This window comes from Schistocerca nitens, chromosome 8 (assembly GCF_023898315.1).
Source record: "Schistocerca nitens isolate TAMUIC-IGC-003100 chromosome 8, iqSchNite1.1, whole genome shotgun sequence".
NCBI lineage: Eukaryota > Metazoa > Arthropoda > Insecta > Orthoptera > Acrididae > Schistocerca > Schistocerca nitens.
In genome coordinates, this window is record NC_064621.1 from 321,301,386 (window position 1) to 321,327,645 (window position 26,260).

General features: G+C 42.1%; 1 protein-coding gene across 1 annotated transcript in view; it reads right to left on the reverse strand.

The window, feature by feature from the left end:
• The window catches only part of LOC126199545 (arylalkylamine N-acetyltransferase-like 2), a 155,770-nt gene extending 131,746 nt beyond the window's left edge, over nt 1-24,024 (reverse strand). Inside the window, exon 1 of the mRNA XM_049936466.1 lies at nt 23,848-24,024. Within this exon, the coding sequence (XP_049792423.1) occupies nt 23,848-24,024 (177 nt within the window). The remainder of the gene's footprint in view (nt 1-23,847) is intronic.
• Nucleotides 24,025-26,260: the final 2,236 nt, after the last annotated feature.

Genomic DNA, 26,260 nt, shown 5'->3' on the forward strand with positions numbered 1-26,260 from the left:
GTCCATCAGAGAGATGGCCGTGGGCGTGTACTACGTGACACGTTTGAAAGCAAACACCTGCCAACGAAAGGAAAGAGTTACGCACCGGGTAATATTTTCGTGGCAATCCCTGGGTGAGCTTGCCATTTTTGAAGGCACAACATATCAGCACAAGCATCTATTCTTGGGGTCCAAGTCTGCTCCTAAATGCAGTTTGTTTTTCCTTGGCACGATGGCATTTACCAGCAGGATAGTTCAACGTGTCACACAGCTCACAATGTACGTGCGTGGTTCGACGAGCAACAGGATGAGTTTGCCGTTTTCCCCTGGCCACCAAGCTCTCCGACTTAAACCAAGGCGAGAATCTTTAGAACCACCTCGATGGGTCTGTTCGCGTCATGGATCTTCAGCCGAGAAAACCAGCGCAACTGTCAAAAATAGCTCTGAGCACTATGGGACTTAACAGCTGAGGTCTTCAGTCCCCTACAACTTAGAAAACTACTTAAACCTAACTAACCTAAGGACATCATACACATCCATACCCGAGGCAGGATTCGAGCCTGCGACCGTAGCAGTCACGAGGTTCCCGACTGAAGAGCCTAGAGCCGCTCGGCAACAGCCCACAACACTGGAATTGGCATGGCTCCACATCACTGTCAGTACCTTTCAGAACCTCAATAACTCTCATCTTGCACGTGTCGCACTGCAAAAGGTTATTATCCTTGCTTTCTATTGATGGTCACATTAATGTGACTCTACAGTGTATATTTGATTAGCAGTAAATGCGGACCACAAATATCCACAAAACATCGAAGCGTAAGTGAACTACTGATCTAAGGCCCTGTATCACTCACATAGATTTGCAGCAAAATCCTAGAACATATTATAACATAAAACATTATGACTTCTCTGGAGTAAATACCCTTCTCCATGCAAATCGGAATGGTTTTGAAGACACTGATCACGTGAAACTAAACTCTCTGTCTTCTCAAATGATATGCTCATTGCTGTGGACTAATGAAACGGTTGTTTTGGCGTTTCTAGTATTTTGGCAAGCTTTTCGTTTGAGACCACATTAGTGCCTTCTAACGAAAATAGTTCCTGTATGCTGTTTTGTCAAAAACTGACATCTTGAGCCAATGGCTGTGTACAAATTATAGGTTGACTCTTACATAGAATATTACAACAACCAGCCACTTTTTATAATGCTACTTATTTATCTTAGCAACACCGTTACCGGTTTCGAACCGACAGGTTCATCTTCAGACGGCTAGTTCACGTTTTACATTATATTTCGCCTTTTGTTTCCCCAACTGACCAAAAGGAGATGTGTGACAATGTCTTTTTAACTGTAATTGTGCCTGAACATGATTTTAAGAGATGTCTACAGATTATTAAAGGGAGATGTTTCGGTTACTTACGATGAAGAATCCGCGCCATTATGTTCCAGTGCAGACTTCATATGATGTTGCAGCAGCGAAAACAGTATAATGCACATTTTTATGTGTATGTATGCACATAATGTAAATCACGGCTCACACACTAAGGAGTCTCATCACATGGAGATCACATCGAGATATATATACAAAGATGGAATATATGCACACGCTAAGGAGTTCCATCACATGGTGGTATGTACACAAAGATTGCGATACTGCAACCATAAGAATGCCAAACACTTCCAATCTCAGAGATATTTCGTTATGTACATGCATGTGAAAGTAAAAATTTACAAATTGCTAATGTTACATTACTTACTATTTACATTGAAAGAGGAATCATTAAAATTAAGATAAACAAATAAAGCAGTCAGTTGTGAAGTGTTACTGCAGTGATATTACGTCAATGTTATGGTATACATTGGAATCAAAGTAAATGGTAAGGGTTAGGTGTACATAAGTAAGTATGACAACTATGGACATCCTATGGCATACACTGAATGCTTTGTGATGGGTGTGCATGTACATACATATTACAACAGTGGACATTTAATTTTTTTTTATTTTAAATTGGACATCAGGTGAATGAAATTTAGAAGAAAGGCTGTATTGGCTAACTCAGTCTTCTCATTGAGGAGATTTTGTGGTGATTTGATTTTATATACATATACTTCCATCTCCTCGAGCAAATACCTAAAGCTACCATTCTTGGCATTGCGTAACACTTGTACATGGTCTTCAATGCTCTTTATTCCATAACTGTTAGTAGTTCTGTGCATAGCAAATGCGGATTTTGAAATGTTACTCAAACGTATGGCATCTATACGCTCTTCGAACTGTGTCTCAATGCATCTTTCTGTTTGTCTTATGTAGTAAGAAGGGCAACTTTCAGAGCTGAGCTTTAATGTGCCCGATCTTTTGTTTGGGGGTTGTTAATTTTTATATTGTGGACTGTTAATTGCTGGAGTTTGTTGTCTGTGTGAAAGCTTATTTTAATATTTGTGGTTTAAATAGATAGCTTATTTTATGGGATAGCTTCCTAAGGAAGGTAGTGCAATATATTTTCTGCTGTTTTTTACTGTGTCTTGTGTAAGATGCATGGTTATCTGGTGTACAGCTTTGTTGCCTGATGGTTTTTGAATATTTTTGTGATAGTTTGTTTTTCATGAGAGGGTTGTATCCATTGTTTGAAGCTATTGTTTTAATGATATTCATTTCTTCTTCTTTTTGAAGTGGTTGAAGTGGAACGTTGTGTAGGCGGTTCAGTGTGGATCTAAAATATGCCATCATATGCTAGTTTGGATGACAAGATGAGCTGTTGATACATACATCAGGAGATATTGGTTTTCTATATATCTTAAATGATGTTTATGGCTCTTGTTGGTGATTCTTAGGTCTAGGAAATTGTTGCTGTTGTTGGTCTCATGTTCAACGGTGAATGTAATGTTTTTTGTGCATGCTACTTAGATTTGTTGTTAATGTGTCTATTTCTCCATTGGTGCCATCAAAAAGTGTAATTGTACCATCAACATATGTTTCGTAGTAGATAATTTTGCTGTTGATGTGACTGCTTCAAATAACGTCTGCTGTAAGTGATTTATGTAAATAGCTGGGATGTTAGCAGATATTTATATAAACTGCTTAGAGCAGGCATTTTTTGTTACATCGCCGTCTTATCTGTCCCTTATGAACAAATTTCGCAGATGGTTTTGAACTAACTTCCAGATCAAGTAGAACATGAAACTTTCGACATATCTGAGAACTGTACGACAATGCTTTATTTACTCGATGGAGATGTTTCCTCTAGTGTGTTTTGAACTAACTTCCAGATCAGGTAGAACATGAAACTTTCGACATATCTGAGAACTGTACGACAATGCTTCATTTACTCGATGGAGATGTTTCCTCTAGTGTGTGATGGATAGTATTTTTTTCCCACTATCATTTCCCTGTGAGTTTGAGACTTCAAACTTTCTACGTAGCTCATAGCACGAGAACAATGCAATACTGACCAGCTTTATTGCCTGGTGTGTGGTGAAGGGTACTTTGTGTAACACTGCTACTTTCCCCTTTTCCTGTTCCACTAGTGAAAGTCTCTTGGTAAGCATGATTGCTTGGAAGTCCCTGTGTGACCGCGATTCTCTCTCATTTTTAGTTAACAGGCCCTTTCGTGATTGAAAAATTGGACAGGACTAAAAAGCAGAAAATAATTATTCAAATAATAAAGTTTTTGAATATAACACGCTTGGAAACGGACTAAAAGGTATAAAATAATTTCTTCTCGCCTATTCGGATTCTTAACCCTATGCAGACAATCCTTGTAGAATTTAAAACAGAAAAACCTGGAGCACAAGTAGTACATAATTTATGCATGCATAGTTCACCTCCTTACCATAATCTACTGAATGGGCTTCATGTTTCTCTTTCTAAATGCTTCAAGTATTTTCGCAGCTACAAACATTTCACAAGCACACATTTTCAAGACAATCTGTATGGGACTAAGTCTCTCTGTCGGGCTAGGAGAAATTACGGCATTTTATACTTTTTAGTCAGTTTCGAAAGGTGTCCTACAAAAAAATTATTTAATTATTTTACATTGTCGAACACTTTTTCCGGGTCTCTATGCATTATGAAGTGGAACGTCAGAATTACCTCTCTGGTGCCTTTACCCTTTCTAAAGCCAGGCTGACCGTCATCTAACATTTAATTTCTTTTTCTATTCTTCCGTATATTTTTCTTGACAACAACTTGGAGGCATGGGCTTTTATGATAATTATGCTACAGTTTTCGCACTTACCTACTCTTGTTATCTTCGGAATTGAATGGAAAATATTTTTTCGATAGTTTGATGGTATGTTGCCAATCCCATAGGCTCTGAAAACCATCTTGCATAGACGTTAGGTTACCACCTCTTCCGGCCACTTCAGAAATTACTATAGAATGTTATATATATCTTCTGTCTCACTTAAACACATGGCTTCCAAAGCTCTTTCAGATTCTCAATCTAACACCGGATTCCTATGTCTTCCACGTCGACTCCAGTTTCTTCTCCTATCACGTTATCACAGTGGCCTTCCATTGATCCGCTCTCTCCTCCGCGTTTGACAGTTGAATTCCCATTGCAGTCTTAATATTGTCGCCTTTGCTTTTAATCTGAACGAAGGCTGTTTTTATTTTTCTATATATGCTGCGTCAGTCATTCCAAGCATCATTTCTTCTCTAATTTCTTCATATTTTTGGTGCAACCATTTCGCCTTGACTTCTCTGCACTTCCTGTTTATTTCATTTCTGATTGATTTATGTTGCTGTATTCACGTCTTTTCAATATTTTTTTTTTGTACTTCCATCTTTCGCCGATAAGTTGAAGTCCTTCGCCTGTTATTCAAGGTTTCTTCGCAGCATCGTTCCTAGTGCCTACGTTTACCTTTCGGTCACATGTCATTGCTCTCGTTACATGTACACACTCCTCTTCAGCTAAACTGTCTAATGTAGTATTTCTTATCGCAACATCCATTTCTTTAGGAACTACTAACTCGTCTCATCATTCCTCATCACTTTCGTCCCCCACTTCCTTCCACAATGACCCTTCTGTACGTTTATCTCAAAGTTCAGAGTACTCTTCATCACTGCTAAATTGTAATCTGTGTCTATCTGCTGATGGGTACGCCTTACAATTCAGCATCATTCTAAAACACCACATGTTCATTTTAATTGAAGACACTGAAATATCTCGAAAACTACACATCGGATTAAAAAAAAAGTTATAATTCCAACTGGTTTGTTTTGGAGTGGAACATCCTACCCAGTGCGTGGGTGGATTTGGGGAACCTTGATATCCTCTATGGGAACCCCCGTTGTTTACTGCAGATTACGATTCTACAGGAAAATCTACACACGTTTGTTTGAAGCATTTTCTTCGTTTAGCCACAGATGGCACTGTAATCGGGGTAATTTACGACATGATACCCAAAGCCTCTTGAATACATAGTGACACGTGGGACCCCCCTTCATGCTGCGACGGTAGAGCAGGCCAGTATTTTGTAACTTCTAATTGGAAACACCACTCTGAATGCCGTATTCCTCCGAACAGGGGACTACTCGACGCTCCAACGTGGCCGTGTAGCGAACTACGACTTATCATAAGAGGCAGTACATTGCGACCACAACTCTTGTATCGTGTAGACGTAGCACAGATTGCGGCTGTAAACATTACAATACTTGCGCAGTGGTTATTGTTTGCGCATATACCTATAGTTGGGAGGACAGACGCGCAAGTGAACGAAGAACTTTGCAACCACAGAAGAAAAAATTTAAGTGATCGCGATTTAAGGAGAATATTGGAGAAATGTTGAGGCTGCTATAGCCTTGTATGCCGAGCGTTTTCAACAGAAAGCACGCCCTCGTTCGTTCTTTTACAAGGTTGTGAACGCTTTTATGTGTGATGGCAGTGTACTAACCGGCAAAATGTGAACGAAGCAAATGTGTTACAGGAGAAGCTAATGAGATAACTGTACTGGCGGCAATACACCAAAAACCACGGAAAAGCACCCGGCAATTACACCGCGATTCCGGTATGTCCATATATGTTATTGTCACAATACTGCATCGTCACAAGTATCCATACCAAGTGTCACAGCATCAAGAACTTCATGGCGCCTATTTCCGTAATTTTGTGAATTGGCACGTCAACAAACGCAATAAATCCTCTCTTTTTTTAACGCGCTACTATTTTCAGACGAGCCTATATTCACAGACTATGGTTGCGTTAACCCGCATAACATGCGTTACTGGAGTGTAGACAGTCCGCACTGCTTACAGGAGGTTGACCAGCAACGTCCCTGGTCGGTTAATGTATGGTTCGGAATCATTGGGAACAATCTCACTGGTCCGTGTTTGAGCTACATCGTGTTGAATGGGTGCAGGTATCGAACTTATTGGAACGGGAACTATGCAGGCTACGGCTCTATTTTGACCTGAATGTGCGACAGCGAATGCGGTTTCGGCACGACGGTTGCCCAGCGCATTACGCAGTTGAAGCATGGGAGGTATTAGACCGTGTTTAAACTGGTCGGTGGATTGGCTGAGGTGGCTGTATTAATTGGTCCGAAAGGTCGCCGAATTTCACATCGCCGGATATCTTTCTGTGGGGATATTTAAAAGATAAAGTGCACCAGCAATTGCCAGCTGAGCATGGAGACATGGTCGACAGAATCAGAAGCACCTGTTCTGACATTACCGCAGATCTTCTTGTCCTCTGTACGGCCCCTGGAAAAGCGGATCACTAAATGTACTGAAGTTGGCGGTACTACGAATGAGCGTTTGCTCTAATTGGAAAAGTAGAGTAGTGTAGCCTCCAACGACGTCCTAAGTGGCAGATCGAGTAATCCTCTGGTCGATATGAATACAACATTGTTATGGAGTTTCCAATTAGAAGTTATGAAATACTGGCCTGTCCTACCTTGGCAGCGTGGAGGTGCTTTCCGACGCGCCATTTAATGTTCAAGAGCCATTGAGTAGAGTGTCCGCTCCCGGTAGCTGAGTGGTCAAGATCATCAATACAGACCAGTTAAGCCGATATGTGTACATTACTTTGTTTTGCGGGAAACATACGATACAGTGATGAAACTAGTATATACCATTTATTTAGTTTCTTTCTTTCCTTCCTTCTTTTCACAGGAACACATATTTATGTTATTTACGTGTAAAATCAAGCAGCAGAAGCCTACTTTAATTTATTACCTTTCTGAAGAAGAGAATTTTACTTATCAGCAATAATGAGTTTGCTTCTTTCCGTTTTCCCACGCAAAGAGAAAGAAAGTTATAGATGCAGTTAAGTTTCCATAACGATTATGTGAATGCCTTCTAATGGAATTTACATTTATTTTGATTGAAGCCATGTTGCAAACAAAGGCAGCAGAAGGGGCATACTTAGTCTGTCGTTCAGAAGAAGCGCGTTTCCGCATCATCAAGTTACATTCTCTCTTTAAAGGCGGAGAAAAGACAAAAAAGATAAAAAACAAAATAAAAAAGATAAAAAACAAAATAAAAAAGAAAAAGTGGAAAAAGAAAAAACGGTTCTAAAAAAGAAAAAAGCGTGAAACAATAAAAAAAAGAAAACAGAAAATGAAGTGAAAAAAAGGAAAAAGTGATCAGCGCGACAGACTTTCAATCCTAAGGGCCCCGGTTCGATTCCCGGCTGGGTCGGAGATTTTCTCCGCTGAGGGACTGGGTGTTGTGTTGTCCTAATCATCATCATTTCATCCTCACCGACGCGCAAGCCGCCGAAGTGGCGTTAAATCGAAAGACTTGCACCAGGCGAGCGGTGTACCCGACGGGAGGCCCTCGTCACACAACATTATTTATTGAGTAGAGTGTTGTAAATTACGGTTGTGTATCCATGCCATTTCTATTCCCCCTATTACAACACCATCTGTGGTGAAACGAAGAAAATGCTTCAGACAAAACGTATCCCCACCAACCACGCGTGGGTGGGGTTCCGGGGAGGGGGGGGGGTCGAATGTGCTATCATTGACTGTCCCTCTCTGATACGGAAAAATTGCAATTATAACTTTTTTTGATCCGATGTGTAGTTTTCGAGATATTTCAATATATCCCGTGTATTTGCGATTGGTACTCTACGCTTCTTTTTCTCCTCCACCCTTCGAGAGGTAAGTGGTTCTTTCCTGTCATTGCTTCTTTCCAGACAGTAAGCGATTCTTTCCTGTCATTGCTTCTTTCCAGACAGTAAGCGATTTGTGTACGAAGTTTGTTGGAAATCGACTGGAGATATTGAACATAGAGTGTTGGGAAATTCCCATTACAAACTTCTAGGATAGTAGAGGGGAGTCAGTATACAATGTTTTGAAGAGAAGTCCATTTCCGGAAACGTACCGTGCCCGTTCTGCAACGGTTTCAGTTCAGATGTTTAACCAATCCTCTTCTGCCTGAGGAACTGATTTAGGCTAACGCGGTACAGTTATCAGGTGATAGTTCGAAAGGAAACATAATAAAATATCCATTTCTCTCTTAAAAGTTGTTTTTCTGGTTTAACGCTTAAACACTGCGTGTTTACATCATAGCGCAACAAAAACGAACCTGTCATACTGTATCTACTGAACATTATTGACGCATTACAACAGCGGCTCGATGTGGCGACCACCAAACTTGTTACAGACTTTGAACACGTCGTCTTGTCTACACTACTGCATACAAGGACAAGCAATTGTGAGATTTTTCTCTTTCACTCGGCAGACGTGGACGCCGTACACATCTTAACTGAAAATGTCTTAAAAAGATAGAGTTACATTTCCGGACATGGGTTCCCACGCAAAGTATGACGTACTCACTCCCCTCTACAAGTCCTAGAAGTTTGTAACGGTAATTTCTGAATACTAAGCAGACATTGTTATATATTTATAGTGTAGTTCTGCGGCGATTGAAAGTTCCTGGAGAGCCTTCGTATTGACCTCTGGTCAGTAATCTTCTGACTTTAAGGTAACTGAGAGTTTAAGTAAGACGGCAGAGAGATCATTTATAATATATTGTCTTGCAGGGAATGCCCTTTGTGGAAAGGAATCCTCTGGCAGACTCTCCTCCCCTAGCGCGGCCGCGCTACATTTCTTGTTTCTAACAATTCTAGAGAGCAGATTTACCCCCACGGTCACTATGGAAGAGAGTAAGTTTGGCATCACCTGATACTTAGAAGCTATGTTCTCAAAGAGGATTAGTTGACGGGAGGACTTTATACATCACTGCTTCTGGACCGAGGTAATTAAAAGACGGTTCTCACTTGATTCTTCCTCATTTTCACTCATTCTTTGAGTACATAACCTCATGCTGTCTCAGTCTCGGGTGCAGTAACGGTAAGAAGCAGCTTGGTGAGAGTATCTAGAAGTGATCATAGGCATTAAATGAGAACGGTTCACCACGCTCGTGGTTCACTAAGAAGTGCTCCAGTGAGTGCTGGCCAGGATTTGGCCAACACTATCTAAGCTTCACAGGGCGATATTGTCGCTGGTTAACAGTCCCCCTTCCCTAGAAAACCTGTCTGCATCAGTTTTTCCAACACTCGATTCAACTGTACACGATAAATACTTGCTGCTCCATCTTTAATCACTATGCAGTACTGATGCCTACTGTAATGTTCATAACTGTTTAACATGATGTCTGTTTCTTCAAATATGTATCGTCTCTTTTGCACCAACAGCACGATCGCCTGTTGATATGGATGAGAAAGCTATTTTTGCCATCGTATCAGCTTCCGCAGTAACTTGTAGAATTAACGTGGTAACCCTCTTATCTGCCAATCGAATTCTATAGAAGGTGGTCGACCAATTATCTTGCTCGCATGAAAAAGTCAGTAACGAAACCAGAAGCTGCACACATTGTATGAGTAGTGAAAGATTTTAGCACAAATGTAGAAAAATCTCAACTGCCTAACATTCTTTAATAAATAAAATAGAAAAACAGAAAAAGACGTTGGACATCACGCGAGAGTTTGCTTAAAAAATTTGAAGAAACATCTTCAAGGGCGGAATGTACAACTACTCTTAAAATCACTATGTATCTATCTCATAGATACAAATGATTACATTTCGCACACAGAAGCACATATAGTAATTCTTCCTAGACTTCATACTTGTATAAAACTGGAAGTATCTTAAAATATACAAAATAAAAGGTAAGCCAGGCACGTACTTGGAGCCACTCACAGGGTGTAAAACCAGAAACGAGTATCTTGAAGTTGTAAGTAGGCTGTTTAGGATTTTTTATTGGTAACGCCACGTAGCGCTCTGTATGAAAATCACTGGCTGTGCTGTGTGCAGTTTGTGGCTGGTTTGCATTGTTGTTGGCTATTGTAGTGTTGAGCTGTTGGCTGTTAACAGCCCATAGCGTTGCGCAGTTGGAGGTGAGCCACCAGCAGTGGTGGATGTGGGGAGAGAGATGGCGGAGTTTTTAAATTTGTCATGAACTGCTATATATATATTATGACTATTGAGGTAAATACATTGTTTGTTCTCTATCAAAATCTTTCATTTGCTAACTATGCCTATCAGTAGTTAGTGCCTTCAGTAATTTGAATCTTTTATTTAGCTGGCAGTAGTGGCGCTCGCTGTATTGCAGTAGTTTGAGTAACGAAGATTTTTGTGAGGTAACTGATTTGTGAAAGGTATAGGTTAATGTTAGTCAGGGCCATTCTTTTGTAGGGATTATTGAAAGTCAGATGGCGTTGCGCTAAAAAATATTGTGTGTCAGTTTAAGTACAGTCCTGTATAATTGTTCAAAGGGGACGTTTCAAAGTGTCCTGGACATTCCGTGAATCATGTGAAGAAGTGAAAGTGATGGGGAAGGGAAGTGAAAGAAGGGCACACTACAAAGAAATGTGTGGGAAGTGGTCAGACGATCCGGAAAGAACTAGAGAAGGGAACAGGACAAAGAAATGGGAGGCGAGATGCTCAGACGATCCTGAAAGAACTATTTCCGGACTGTATCCTCGAGAAAAGAAGCCAGCGTAATCACGATGGAAGAACTCTGTTACCGCTGAGGGGCGCGTGCGGTCGTCGGCAGGTGGAGAATGCTCCAAGGCAAAGACTGCTGAGTGAGAGCGACCAGTGTAGTCGTGGAAAGGCAGGCGTAACTGACGTTGTTACGAAAGTCACGAAATCTCAGCATCAGCCTAGGATCATCAACTCACAGGAGCACTGTGACAGTAACTAGAAAGATTAATAAACTGTGTTGAAGATATTATTCATAAAAGTTTATGTTTCATTTTCATTCGACACACTTTTCACGTTTCGTCTAATTTTCTCAAGTTTAGCTATAGAGAGCACAGATCATAACACAAGTAATACGTATACAGATTTCTTCGCAAATTGTCGACATTGCCTACTATATGTAACTACTAATGACTAAATACTGATAGCTAGACAAAGATGGTGTAATAAGTACACATCCACATTTATACTCCGCAAGCCACCCAACGGTGTGTGACGGAGGGCACTTTACGTGCCACTGTCATTACCTCCCTTACCTCCCTTCCCAGTCCCAGTCCAGTACAAGCAGATTCGAGGGATTAGGATATAGTTTCAGATCGAAACCTTTCCGTGACTCTCGCGGACAGATGACTTCAGTATGGCACGTGGAACCTGAGCATTCTCGGTGGGAGAAGAGGTATCTCGAGCACAGGCTAGAAGACCTCGCACTGTAGCTGAATTTAGAAATATTCATTGTTGGAAAAACTGGTAGCTATGAGCATATATTTGCGTTTTCAGTATCGTGCTGTCAACTGCTTTTGGTTTACTCAACTAAAGGAGGCATTCGCACAACGTCCGTGTTGTTGCTATATTGTGCAGTTTGCACTCGTATTTCATTCTTTGCATATAGTGTGAGGCATTTTAACATTTATCTCATCTGGTGAGCAAGATGTATGAGACAAGTGAAATACCCTCAGACTTCAAGAAGAATATAATAATTCCAATCCCAAAGAAAGCAGGTGTTGACAGATGTGAAAATTACCAAACTATCAGTTTAATAAGTCACGGCTGCAAAATACTAACGCGAATTCTTTACAGACGAATGGAAAAACTGGTAGAAGCTGACCTCGGGCAAGATCAGTTTGGATTCCGTAGAAATGTTGGAACACGTGAGACAATACTGACCTTACGACTTATCTTAGAAGAAAGATTAAAGAAAGGCAAACCTACATTTCTAGCATTTGTAGACTTAGAGAAAGCTTTTGACAATGTTGACTGGAATACTCTCTTTCACATTTTAAAGGTGGCAGGGGTAAAATACAGGGAGAGAAAGGCTATTTACAATTTGTACAGAAACCAGATGGCAGTTATAAGAGTCGAGGGGCGTGAAAGGGAAGCAGTGGTTGGGAAAGGAGTGAGACAGGGTTGTAGCCTCTCCCCAATGTTATTCAATCTGTATATTGAGCAAGCAGTAAAGAAACAAAAGAAAAATTCGGAGTAGGTATTAAAATCCATGGAGAAGAAATAAAAACTTTGAGGTTCGCCGATGACATTGTAATTCTGTCAGAGACAGCAAAGGACTTGGAAGAGCAGTTGAACGGAATGGACAGTGTCTTGAAGGGAGGATATAAGATGAACATCAACAAAAGCAAAACGAGGATAATGGAATGTAGTCGAATTAAATCGGGTGATGCTGAGGGAATTAGATTAGGAAATGAGACACTTAAAGTAGTAAAGGAGTTTTGCTATTTAGGGAGTAAAATAACTGATGATGGTCTAAGTAGAGAGGATATAAAATGTAGACTGGCAATGGCAAGGAAATGGTTTCTGAAGAAGAGAAATTTGTTAACATCGAGTATAGATTTAAGTGTCAGGAAGTCGTTTCTGAAGGTATTTGTATGGAGTGTAGCCATGTATGGAAGTGAAACATGGACGATAACTAGTATGGACAAGAAGAGAATAGAAGCTTTCGAAATGTGGTGCTACAGAAGAATGCTGAAGATAAAGTGGGTAGATCACGTAACTAATGAGGAGGTATTGAATAGGATTGGGGAGAAGAGAAGTTTGTGGCACAACTTGACTAGAAGAAGGGATCGGTTGGTAGGACATGTTTTGAGGCATCAAGGGATCACAAATTTAGCATTGGAGGGCAGAGTGGAGGGTAAAAATCGTAGAGGGAGACCAAGAGATGAATACACTAAGCAGATTCAGAAGGATGTAGGTTGCAGTAGGTACTGGGAGATGAAGAAGCTTGGACAGGATAGAGTAGCATGGAGTGCTGCATCAAACCAGTCTCAGGACTGAAGACCACAGCAGCAGCAGTGTGAGGCATTTTAACATTTATCTCAGATTATGTAATGAGTCATCCAAGTGGAATATGCCTTAGGCTGTGAAAGTAATACGTTGGTGTGTTACGAACTAGATAAATTTGAATAGCTTACATTTGAACTAATGTGTCATGTCTCATATAAATCTGTCTTGAGGAATAAACCGTACAAGCAGATGGTATCTATACCATTGGTAATCTTGCAGCTCTCGAAGAATGGAGTACAATGAATTCAAACCTTTAGCTGCTTACAGGCGTTGCTAGATATCAACGGGAACATTCGAAAATGTGTGCCCCCAAACCGGTACAACTCGAACCCCGCATCTCCTGCTTACATGGCAGACGCTCTATTCGACTGAGCCACCGAGGACACAGAGGTTGGTGCTACTGCAGGGATTTATCTCGGACATTCTCCCCGTGAGACCCACACTTCCAACTTTCTGTTCTTTCGGACATGTCTTTATATAGATAAGGCATACCGGCCAATGATCTTCTTTTGTGCGGATGCGCTAACATTGCCCGAACTCTTACGGCTGTCAGTAGATGGACTACCGCGAGTAATGAGTATAGTGAGCAGTGGCACTACAAATGTAGTGTGCGGACAGAAAGTTGGAAGTGCGGGTCTCACGGGGAGCGTGCCAGAGATAAGTCCCTCCAGTCACACTGTCCTCCGTTTCCTCGCTGGTTCAATGGGTTCCAACGGTGGACACTGATGAACATCGTTTAGCATGTAATGGGGCGGCTCCGGTGTGGCACTTGGCACGACAGATATTGTTACCCACCGCCCCTCACACTGTTTCACCGGACACACTCCTTTCCCCCCCCCAAGAATCTTATTTTCCGGTCCATAAACAAATGCAGTGACATGGGTACGGGGAATCATTGTGGGCTACGTCTAGAACGAATCGCAAAGGTACAAAACGGATTTTTGGCATTTTCTCCTGGATCGACAAGCGAAGTTGCAACAGCGTAAGAAATATAGGCACGACGTTGCTAATTATCTGTGGCAGACATTTACTGACCCGCCGGCCAGATGGTGTGTGACGGGTGAGAGATGAGATAGACGCAGTAAGCCGATACAGACATCGATCACACTTAACGGAATCTTAGTTATTTTCGAGAAGACGACCCAGTCTCACGCCATCGTCTGAAGAACGGGTCGATAGATGGCTCTATTGCTCTATCGACCACCTGGTGGTGGTCTGGTGTCGCCCCCGACTTGAATTTCATTTCATTGCTAGAGGAGCAAGTTTCCTTTGTAGTTGTACTTTAAACGATGTCGTCTTGTCATTTTCATTTGGACATTTTCAATTTTATTCATTTCTATCCTTAATTAATTTCTAATTAGCCACTATTTGTCAAAATTTGAACATTGCAGACAGAAAAACTACCATGTCAATATTGTAGGTTCGCATAAAAAAAAGGTAAGGCAACCGCTGACAATGAGCGAGAAATCCGGGTTCGAATCCGGTCCGGCAAAATAAAAAAAAAGTATACTTGCCCACGAAAGGCAGAGGTCCCGAGAGAAAAAAAGTCGGACAGAGCGTCTGCGATATAAGCGGCACGACTTGGTTTCGAGTCCCCGTCGGGGCACACATTTTCAACTGTCCCCGTTGATATTTATCAATGTGCAAGCAGGTAGATGTCTGAATTCATTGAAATTTCATAAACTGTATAAAGTGGTGTACTGTTAAAAGCAATAGAATCGCATTCACGAAGATCCGATTCGAGGCCCGTCAGGTCGCGCTAATATAAGAGGCTGTTATCAAAACTAATCCTTAGAATTTTGTATTCTGTTCTGAGAATTGGTTGATGTTTTGCATCTCATACATAATACTCCTGATTGTAATCAGACATTAGCTAGTACGTCCCCCATACTGTCTCTTACGCGCTGCCCCCGCCCCATCTCACCTACATTATCACCAACCTTAGCACCTAACTAAACTGTAGAATGAAAGACTTTTCCTAGAACACGAACACTTTTATTTTCAAAATTAAAGCTGAATGATATTTAGTTTGGGAGTATGTGTGTGTGTGTGTGTGTGTGTGTGTGTGCGTGTGCGTGTGTGTGTGTGTGTGTGTGTGTGTGTGTGTGTGTGTGTATTAGAATGAAACGAAGGAAGTGTTACCCACAACTTCTTCTCACAAGAGGAAGCTATCCACAGTGAGTGTACACACTTGTTACAAAACATGCTTCTCCTGCATAGCTCCTCTCCATTGCAGCACACTGCAGCCCAAATTAAAATGAAAGAAGTTCAGATGTGTGCACTATACTTACTGTTCGTAAATCACTTCATTGCTGCACTCATTACTTCTGAACTGGCGGAAACTGGACAACTTAAGGCTGTTAATTCTTTGTGCCTAATCACTCTAGTAAAAATAATAGAAATAATAATAATAACAACACTGTGTACAGCACTACAGTAGCCCTTACGTATTTATTGTTGTACGTGTTGTCAATTAATTCATTTATCTGTTTCCAAGCGAGTAATGAAGCAAGTTCTCGACTACTTCAGGTACTATCTGCAACATGGAGAAGGCATGTTTCACTTTTATCATCAGCGATGTACGTGGCAAAGCACAACAGATGTGTGTAATAGGTGGTCAAGGTGAGGAACCTATACCCTTCACCGCATTAATGTTACTGGTTGAGAAAAAGTAATTATTAATAATTTACATAATCCATATTAGATTTTACAAAATTGTGACTGCAGCAATGATCTTTTGAAAATGATTTAATTTCAAGACTGAAACATATTCGAATCGTTTAGGTTTTAATCTTCAGAAAATTTTATTTTAAACGTGAGGGGGTAATTATTCCGAGGTTGGGAACCACTTCGCTAGTGGGCTCCGAACTGTTTCGTGTGATATGGCTGTCTGTGACGTAAGTATGTCGTTGCTTGAGAAACAGCATGCTGTAATCGAGTTTAAGATTACCACAGTTCGTACACACACGAAGCAACCTCCCCTTGCATGACTATGCGAGGTCACACGCTAGCGCTGCGACATTTGCAACAAACAGATGCCTTGGGTTGACTGTCATCGATCATCCTCCATACAGTACGGATTTGACTCCATCAGATTTTCGTCTGTTTCCTAAACCTAAAAATCATTTTCAAGGATTTCACTTTGACAGCGATGGCGCAGTAAGGAGAGATGAGGGTGTGACTCGGTCGATTAAGTCATCCACACGACAATGAATGTATCAACAGAATGGACTCTTGTTGGGATAAATATGTTCGTCGCCAGGGCGACTATGTTAAGAAATAAATATGGAGACATAAAGAATAAAAACGCCTAATATTAACAAAGTTAGTTTCATTTAAAAGGCTTCAACAGTTTTCGCACAAATAATTTTGAGGTATTACTTTTCAGCTCTCCCTCGTAGGTTCTCCGCGGTTTCCTTTAACTGTTTAAGGAAAATGCTAGGATGATTGTAACACTACTATAGACATTACCTATATTTGTCTTATCTAACTGCTCTGTCTGTTTTTGCGTAATGTGACTTCTATATCACCAACCTCTTTGATTTAACATCTATGTGAATGCTTAATTTATTATTTACGTCAATTTATTTCAACGTAATTAAGCTATGGATGTAATTTTAAAAATAATATTCTGTAAAAGAAAGGGAATGTTAAACCGTCATTTGTAATACTCGTTCATCCAAAGGGAATGTATGTTTCTAATCATGTAAATTTTATTCAGTCACGTTCCTTGATGACAGTTAAGTCGAAATACAAAATCATGTAAAACTTGGAGGGAAGTCCCTTGGCAATGAAAGTGACTTGACGAGAATATAAAAGACCGATCTGGAGGTCGAACTGCAAGGCTCCTGTGTGGCAAGAATCAGTCGGTGGCTAGCATGTACAATGTTCATATCTTGTGAACTGAAAAACGAGGTAAGAAGAACAGAAGGAATATATAACATAACCTAACCTAGGACGTGGAAGTAATATGGCTTATTATTCATGTCATATTTTGGTTAACACTGTACTACGAAAATTCGAAGCTAAGAAGAGAATTTTCAGAGCTTGTTATATAGCAGCAGCCATGGATACTTTCGCCACCTTTTTTAAGTAGCGACAGGGGGTCGACACTTCCACCACCTTCACCACAAATTATCAGTTGTGTATTACGTAAGTGGACGGATCAGTTATGCAGTTTCTTCTTCAATAATAAGTTTGTGTTGTGAAAACTTGGTGTTGAGCAGCCATATTTTACCCTTTTAGTCGTTCATCTAGCCAGTGTCCTATACCAAGTGCTACGATATTTCCAAGTATTCTATTTTATTGCGATGAAAAGCTATTTTAGTAAACTTTCACTACAGTTAATAAATTTTGTAGAGTAGTAAATTTCGTATTATTCAGTGAAGATAATTTTGGAGTACTCCATGCATTTTTCACGAAAGGACACTTAAAGTTTCAGCGAAGTACAATTACAAAGAGAAGATTTAAAGGATTCAACTTAAAGACACTATTTGAAATCTCAGTTCATATTACAGTTATCTGAAAAAAATAAAAAACTGTGAGGATTCATAATATATTCTGGCTAGCAGACTTCAACGGCCGCATAGCGATTAATTATTGTGCAGGTTTGGAAGTAACAATATTTACAATTTCATGTGTACGAGTATGTAGTGAATGGTGTTTTTCATTCTGTGCTGTGCCTAAAATGGTCAGCCTTGAGGTGAACCTACTGATAGGTCCAAAGCTAATTCTTGAGCCAGATTTAAATTTCATATTACAACTGGAGCCTTCATGAAGTGCTTCTAGTGTGTCTCCAACATTTAAAAAAATAAATGAAGAGATGAAAAAAAAGTATTTATGGATGCAAAATTCAAAAAAAGTTTTAAAATGTAATGTTGGAAAAATAACTCTTACACGCTGTGGTTTGTTTCACTTAAAGTTTGAAAAGGAAATAAAAAGCCTGAAAGGTAAAGATAAAAAGACAAAATAGCCATTTAAAATTTTTGAGGTGAAATCGCTGTGTTGATTAAAAGAAGAAAAAAACGGAAGAAGCTGCGCTGGGTGAAGAAGTTCATCACACCAGAGTTGGTGGTCAGAGGGGAAACAACGGGGTTATGAGAACCTAGTTTATGTGTAGCAGAGAAGATGTGGAGATGTTCGATGTGCCTACGGATAGGTGAGAATGTGATGAGACGCTAGAGAATCCACGTGGGGTCGATAGACGGATGCGGAAAGCGAGACGGAGAGCATGGTGTTCGAGGATTTGGAGGGGAAGCTGTCCAGGCAACATTTGCATAGCAGAGGATGGGTCGGATCAGGGTTCTGTAGGTGTAAACGATAGCGAAGTCATTCGTTGTTTTAGTCTGTTGTGGACTTGATTGTGGATGGTTAGTATGTGAGGTTTTCATGTTGGTGGCCGGTCGTTAGTCAGTCCATGGTATTTTAGTGCATTAGTTAACTGAACAGGACGGTCGTAAATAGTAAGGTGGAGGGAAACATGCACTGACATCCAGCTTGCAGATACCAGATGAATTAAAATGATAATGATGAAATTATTTCAGAGAAAAACACTCATTTTGCGGATTTATGTCACTTAAGGGCTTAAAAGAAGCATTTACAGAACAGATAAATGGTTAAATAAATTCACTGATGAGACCATAAGGCCATTCTTGTGAATGAGAGGTACGGACATGTCCTCTGAATTCTTTGCAGAATGCTAGAGGTGAGGCCCTCGTAGCTTGTCAAACTTTACTATGAGACTTGAATAAAAATCTTCACGAGAGATATCACCGCATCCTGAAGGTCTCTCTGTATATTGGTTCTGAGTGCAATAACTATTGGTTTGAGTCATAGCCGGTGGACGATACTTCATGTCGTGAGTAAAAGCCGGAAGAGACACCCTATCCGCTGCCCTCGAAATCACAGTTTGTGAGAAGGAGTTCCATGCCTTTTGCACTCGGTCGATCATTACAAGTACGATTAATGCATTTTGTGGATGACCCTGGAGTTGTCGTCCGATGATTCCCCACATGTGCTCCATTGGAGACAGGTCCTGTGATCGAGCAGGCCAGTGCAAATATTCACGCTCTGTAAACCATCCTAGGTTGTAATATCGGTATGTGGGACAGCGTTATTCTGTTGGAAAATACCCATGGAATGCGGTTCATGAGTGGCAGCACAACTGGTCGAATCATCAGACAGAAGTACAATTTTGCAGCCAGAGTGCTTGGGACAAATAGCAGAACCAACTTTCATCAGAAAACACCATAGTCTTCCACACTGGCCTCCAACGAGCTCTCGTTTGACATCGCTGAAGTCGCAAACTGTGGTAGTTTGGGGTCAGCGGAATGCACACCACAAGGCGGCATGCTTGGGGCTGTCCTGGAAGTAACAGATTCGTAACAGTTTGTTGTGTCACTGTGGTGCCAACCATTAATCAAATTACTCTTGCAGACGTAGTGTGAAGTCCCAGAGCCATACGCCAAACACGATCGTCGTCCCTGTCGATAGTGCCATCTGGCCCTCCGGGGTGCGGTCGTATTGGGACTGTATATTTTCGTGACCACCTCTTCCAGAAATCATGTGCAGTGGCTACACTCCTGTATTCTTTCTGCAGTATTGCTGGTTCAAACTCAGTGACTGTTGATAATGGCGTCTTTGTCGCCTTAGAGGCATTCTTGACCAACATCAACTCACCACGTCCAATCTCAAAAGTAACTAACGCTCACAATCGTTACAGCGTGTATTAGAAGAAAACCTGAACTGCAGCCTCATAGTGTCGCTATTAGCGCCTCTCGTATGCGACTGGCACGAAATTAGAATAGATATCATCTTTCAGATATAGAAACAGCCTATCCACTTTCGTTTGCGTCATACAATTCCTTCTTGGTGTTGTGATTTTTTTCAGTCAGTATATAAATAACAATGGTGCGCAAAACTTAAAAATAGCTTAAGCACGTTCTGTCACTACCAAATAACACAGCTAGACGAATGTTGGGTCATACATAGAAAAAACTGTCACAGTATAGTACAGAAGGTGAGTGAAAGAAATACGCATTGAGACAATCATACAAGAGACTTTTATTCAAAGTTAATACCTACACTGAAGTAATTGCGATTGATGATTGTCTCCTGGACATTTCAAAATGCGAGGTATGGTTCCTAATAGCGTGCGTAAGAACAACATTGACCAGTGGGGGTATTGTGTTCAAAGATTTGGAGACGTGTACGGCAATGCAACATTATACCTCCTCACTCCATTACGTCTGGATCACCAAAACGATCATGTTCTACGTTGCTGGACGAACCCTAATAAGTCAGGAGCTGTGAACACGTAATACATACAGGAACACTGTCGAACGTTATCGTTTTCATTGTTCTGGAGATACGGTGTGAGGACGCATAATGTCGAGTGGCCATACTGACTTCAAAATCTTTGGACGCGGTACATTCACCGGTCGACGTTCTTGTGGGCCTGTACTCCTTACCAATGTGTGTCTCTACAGAGATGCATTTAGCGCTGACTTCATTTTATAAATGACAATACGCGACCACATCGAAAAACACAGATGGAGGAGCTCCTGTAACGTGGAGGTATTCGGCGATTGGACTGACCTGCTCTTTACCCCGAGCAAATGTGGGACACGTTCGTATGAAATACTGCAGCATGTCCACATGCACCAACGACCACCAAACACTTCTCAACAACGCTGGTAGAAGAATAAAAGGCACTACCACAACCGCTCCTAACCAACCTTTTGGCCAGTATGGGAGCACATTGCAGAACATTCATTACCATCCGTAATGATCACACTCCTTATTTAGAACTATGTTGCTCCTTTTCTAATGTCCAGGGACTATCCTGAACGTCGATGACTTCTGGGTAGTTATTGTCTCAGAATAAAAGTATCATTTCCCTTCGCCGTATTGCGTTTTCTTTCAGTTTCCTTCTGTATCATACTGTAGAAGTCATTTCCTTCCATGGTACAAGTTTCATCAAGGTATGTTACTTGACAGTGACACGTCATGCGGAAGTTACTTTCATCCTTATGCCTTGGTCACCAGTTTTTTCTGCAGTACTGTTTTATAGACGACAGCTAGATATGTGCAGGCAATTTCCAAACCCAACAATGTGAAAGCAAGTGGTTATAAAACAATCTGTTTACATTTGTGCAACTTCTGCATTACATATTATTAATATATAAAAACGGCTCAAAAATGTAATTGCTTAATAACTAATAAAGTTATTCATCATTTAAAAAAACTATTTCGTGGAACATAATCTAAACTATAAGTCATCATTGGAATTGTATCTCATTTTTCGCCAGCCGCTGAGGCCGAGCGGTTCTACGCGCTTTAGTCCGAAAGCGCGCTGTTGCTACCGTTGCAGGTTCGAATCCTGCCTCAGGCGTAGATGTGTGTGATGTCCTTACGTTGGTTAGTTTAAGTAGTTCTAAGTAAGGGTACTGATGACCTCAGATATTATGTTCCATAGTGCTTAGAGCCATTTCAACCATTTTGAACCATCTCATTTGTCCTCTCCTTTGAGCAGAAACAATTAAAGGCGGAAGTCAGTACCTGTGATGTCTGTGGAGATATGTTTTTCTTCTTCTTCACTGTGCATTTTTTTTTCAGTTTAGTGTGGAGGACATTTTGAATTACTGGTTTTAATTCAAGGTGATCGATAATTCTGTTTTGTTTATGTAGTTCAAGTGTGGCAAGCATAATTTCGTTGTGCAGTTTAGAATATTCGTTAATAAATTTCATTCTTTATATTATTTCCTTATATTGAGTCTTTTTCTCAATTTTTATCTTGGAAAGATACTGCCTATTACTTAGAGGACTTGCTGAGCACCATAAGTAACATTTGACAGGTTGTCAATGAGGAGATCTGCAATGCGCTCAATATACACTCCTAGAAATGGAAAAAAGAACACATTGACACCGGTGTGTCAGACCCACCATACTTGCTCCGGACACTGCGAGAGGGCTGTACAAGCAATGATCACACGCACGGCACAGCGGACACACCAGGAACCGCGGTGTTGGCCGTCGAATGGCGCTAGCTGCGCAGCATTTGTACACCGCCGCCGTCAGTGTCAGCCAGTTTGCCGTGGCATACGGAGCTCCATCGCAGTCTTTAACACTGGTAGCATGCCGCGACAGCGTGGACGTGAACCGTATGTGCAGTTGACGGACTTTGAGCGAGGGCGTATAGTGGGCATGCGGGAGGCCGGGTGGACGTACCGCCGAATTGTTCAACACGTGGGGCGTGAGGTCTCCACAGTACATCGATGTTGTCGCCAGTGGTCGGCGGAAGGTGCACGTGCCCGTCGACCTGGAACCGGACCGCAGCGACGCACGGATGCACGCCAAGACCGTAGGATCCTACGCAGTGCCGTAGGGGACCGCACCGCCACTTCCCAGCAAATTAGGGACACTGTTGCTCCTGGGGTATCGGCGAGGACCATTCGCAACCGTCTCCATGAAGCTGGGCTACGGTCCCGCACACCGTTAGGCCGTCTTCCGCTCACGCCCCAACATCGTGCAGCCCGCCTCCAGTGGTGTCGCGACAGGCGTGAATGGAGGGACGAATGGAGACGTGTCGTCTTCAGCGATGAGAGTCGCTTCTGCCTTGGTGCCAATGATGGTCGTATGCGTGTTTGGCACCGTGCAGGTGAGCGCCACAATCAGGACTGCATACGACCGAGGCACACAGGGCCAACACCCGGCATCATGGTGTGGGGAGCGATCTCGTACACTGGCCGTACACCACTGGTGATCGTCGAGGGGACACTGAATAGTGCACGGTACATCCAAACCGTCATCGAACCCATCGTTCTACCATTCCTAGACCGGCAAGGGAACTTGCTGTTCCAACAGGACAATGCACGTCCGCATGTATCCCGTGCCACCCAACGTGCTCTAGAAGGTGTAAGTCAACTACCCTGGCCAGCAAGATCTCCGGATCTGTCCCCCATTGAGCATGTTTGGGACTGGATGAAGCGTCGTCTCACGCGGTCTGCACGTCCAGCACGAACGCTGGTCCAACTGAGGCGCCAGGTGGAAATGGCATGGCAAGCCGTTCCACAGGACTACATCCAGCATCTCTACGATCGTCTCCATGGGAGAATAGCAGCCTGCATTGCTGCGAAAGGTGGATATACACTGTACTAGTGCCGACATTGTGCATGCTCTGTTGCCCGTGTCTATGTGCCTGTAGTTCTGTCAGTGTGATCATGTGATGTATCTGACCCCAGGAATGTGTCAATAAAGTTTCCCCTTCCTGGGACAATGAATTCACGGTGTTCTTATTTCAATTTCCAGGAGTGTATTTAGTTTCAGATATTTGCATGCTAAAGCCTATATAAACGGACGGATGGATGGTACTATTAGAAATATATTCTTGCTCTTTTTTTGTGAGAAATCTCTGAATTAGTTGAAGTTAAAGCAATCGGTATTTATTCCTTGGTTTTGCACCCTAAACCTTTTACACTAGTGAGATACAAGTAGTTTGACGGTAAGTGAATACATTTATTCGAATTACATGTGTTAGAGACTGACAAACACGGACGGAATCATGTGAGAAGCTTGTGGCGGAGTCGCAGTGTCGTCGTGTTTGGCCGGTTCTCGGGACGCTTGCAGCGAGACCCGTGACGTACGAACTGGCGGCGGCGCCGGCTGCCTAGGGCAGGCTTCCCCACGCGGGCGGGACACCACCGGCACAAAAGCCACTGTGCCTCGGCGACGGGTGGGGGGTCAGGGGTCGGCAGCGGGCGCGCTGATTTAGACGGCCGCGCGCCAGCAGGTGCCTTTGTGCGGCGCCGGTCGGCCGCCATCTTGGCGCACGCGGGTTATCTAGCGGGTCGTAACCGTTACTCGGCGCCGACCTCTCACACACACAATGGACGCTGCGGCTCGTCTTTAAAAAATATGAATATTGTTAGCGGCGAGATGGGAGAGCGGCCCGAGCTCACGCCGGGCCCCTCTGGCCTGATATGCAGCCACGCAAAACCCGTCCACGTGACCAGCTGCCGCTGCGGGGCGAATGAATCATGGATGGCGACATTACGTCACACGCTGCAAGTCAAACAAGTGAGTAGTGACACTGTTAAGGGGAACACCGTCCTATCGAGGCACAGTCTTTCGATATTTTCAAATGTTAACCTCACACGAGCGAAAGTCTGTATCAAAGATATGGCCAGTTTGATGTGACACTTCACCAACATGACGTCACATTTTAAGGAGAAGAAAACACACAACCAATCGAACGCCTAAGAAAACTGAGGCCGTAATTGGTGCGCACAGGCTGTCACTCGCTCCGCCCGACTGCAGCCGCCATATTCCCGAGCGCGTGGTGCCGTACAATGAAATGCGTTGGAGTTTCGTGTTCAGATGTCGATGAACCAACAAGCGATAGCGCTCTGTTCATTGTGTCAAAGTGTGCGGTTTCGACCCTGTAGCTGGGGGCAGAGATCTCTTTTCTTCGAACATTTTCCTGTTGCTCTTCACAAATGCAGCACAAATTAACAAAGCTAATGAGTATGTCACTAAAGAAGTAATAACTGAACCGCCCTTCCTGCAAAGAGAAACAGGCTATTTATTTTAACTTATTCATTAGTTATTGCAAAAATGTGACCAAAAACTCACGACTAATCTACATATTCGTTACCGACTTCCACCATTTTATTTCTTTGTCAAATTTCAAAAGAAAAAGTTGTGCTATTATTCCTTGCACAGTATCCATAGATTAAGAAAATTCTTTGTTTTCGATTTGGTTCAAAAATGGCTCTGAGCACTATGGGACTCAGCTGCTGTGGTCATAAGTCCCCTAGAACTGAGAACTACTTAAACCTAACCAACCTAAGGACATCACACACATCCATGCCCGAGGTAGGATTCGAACCAGCGAGCGTAGCGGTCGCGTGGTTCCAGACTGTAGCGCCTAGAACTGCTTGGCCACTCCGGCCGGCTTTTCGATTTCAGATACGATTTGTTGACTGCAGGAATTTCATCACAGACACACCTCATTTTGGGCAGAGTAACTTTAACTCGTCGGATGGGGGGGGCTTCATTTATTTAAAAACTCAGAAAATGTTGTCCAAGAATCGTGCAAAAACATTTTCATTGATAACTTCATTAGGTTTTCAATATATATATATATATATATATATATATATATATATATATATATATATATATATATATATATATATATATATATAAATCGCCTATATTATAGGTTGACTTAGAACAACGGACCCTTAAGCAGTAATAGTTCCATACCTCGTACATTAATAGTAAGGGAAGAAACCCTGATACGTGGTGTAATGGATGGTGCGGAGTAGCCGCGCTGTTACAGGCGTCATGTCACGGATTACGTGGCCACTCCCGACGGAGGTTCGAGTCCTCCCTCGGGCATGTTGTTCTGTGCATAAATTGGCTAAACTTAGTTTATGTAGTGTGTAAGTCTACGGACCGATGACTTCTGCAGTTTGGTCCCTTAGGAAATCATAGACATTTTTGGTACAATGGGACGTACTCATTGCCATGCACTTCACAATGGTTTGAAGAATACAGATGAAGATGTACGTAATACCATACTGGTAACTGAATGTTCCGAGAAGAGCTAGGTCTGTCTGTACAGAAATCACAGATTTCAGCATATTAAAACGTTTCACTGTTTCACGCTGGTTTCAATGTTTGCATTGTTGTTGCAGATCGATTAAGTAACTTTGCTGCTTCAAACGCACTGTGCAAACGATTCCATTTGGGCGACGTTATACACAGGCAATGCATACCAGCAGTCGTTTGTTAAGCGGGCTTGTTCTGAATTTTCGGTGCAGGTCTATGCAGTTCTCTTCCATGGAAGTGGGGCAGTCTCATACAACATTTTGTCCATAGATGACAACGGTGACCCAAATAAAGTAGTTTACTAGATGTCTTCTCTTAGAGATGTTATGAACAGACTAACTGAATACCCGACGTTGATCGCGTATGTATTTATTCCAATCCTGTATTCCTCCATGTGCTCCTTCCGTCTCTCTCTGTCTATTTCCTCCTGCAACCCCTTTC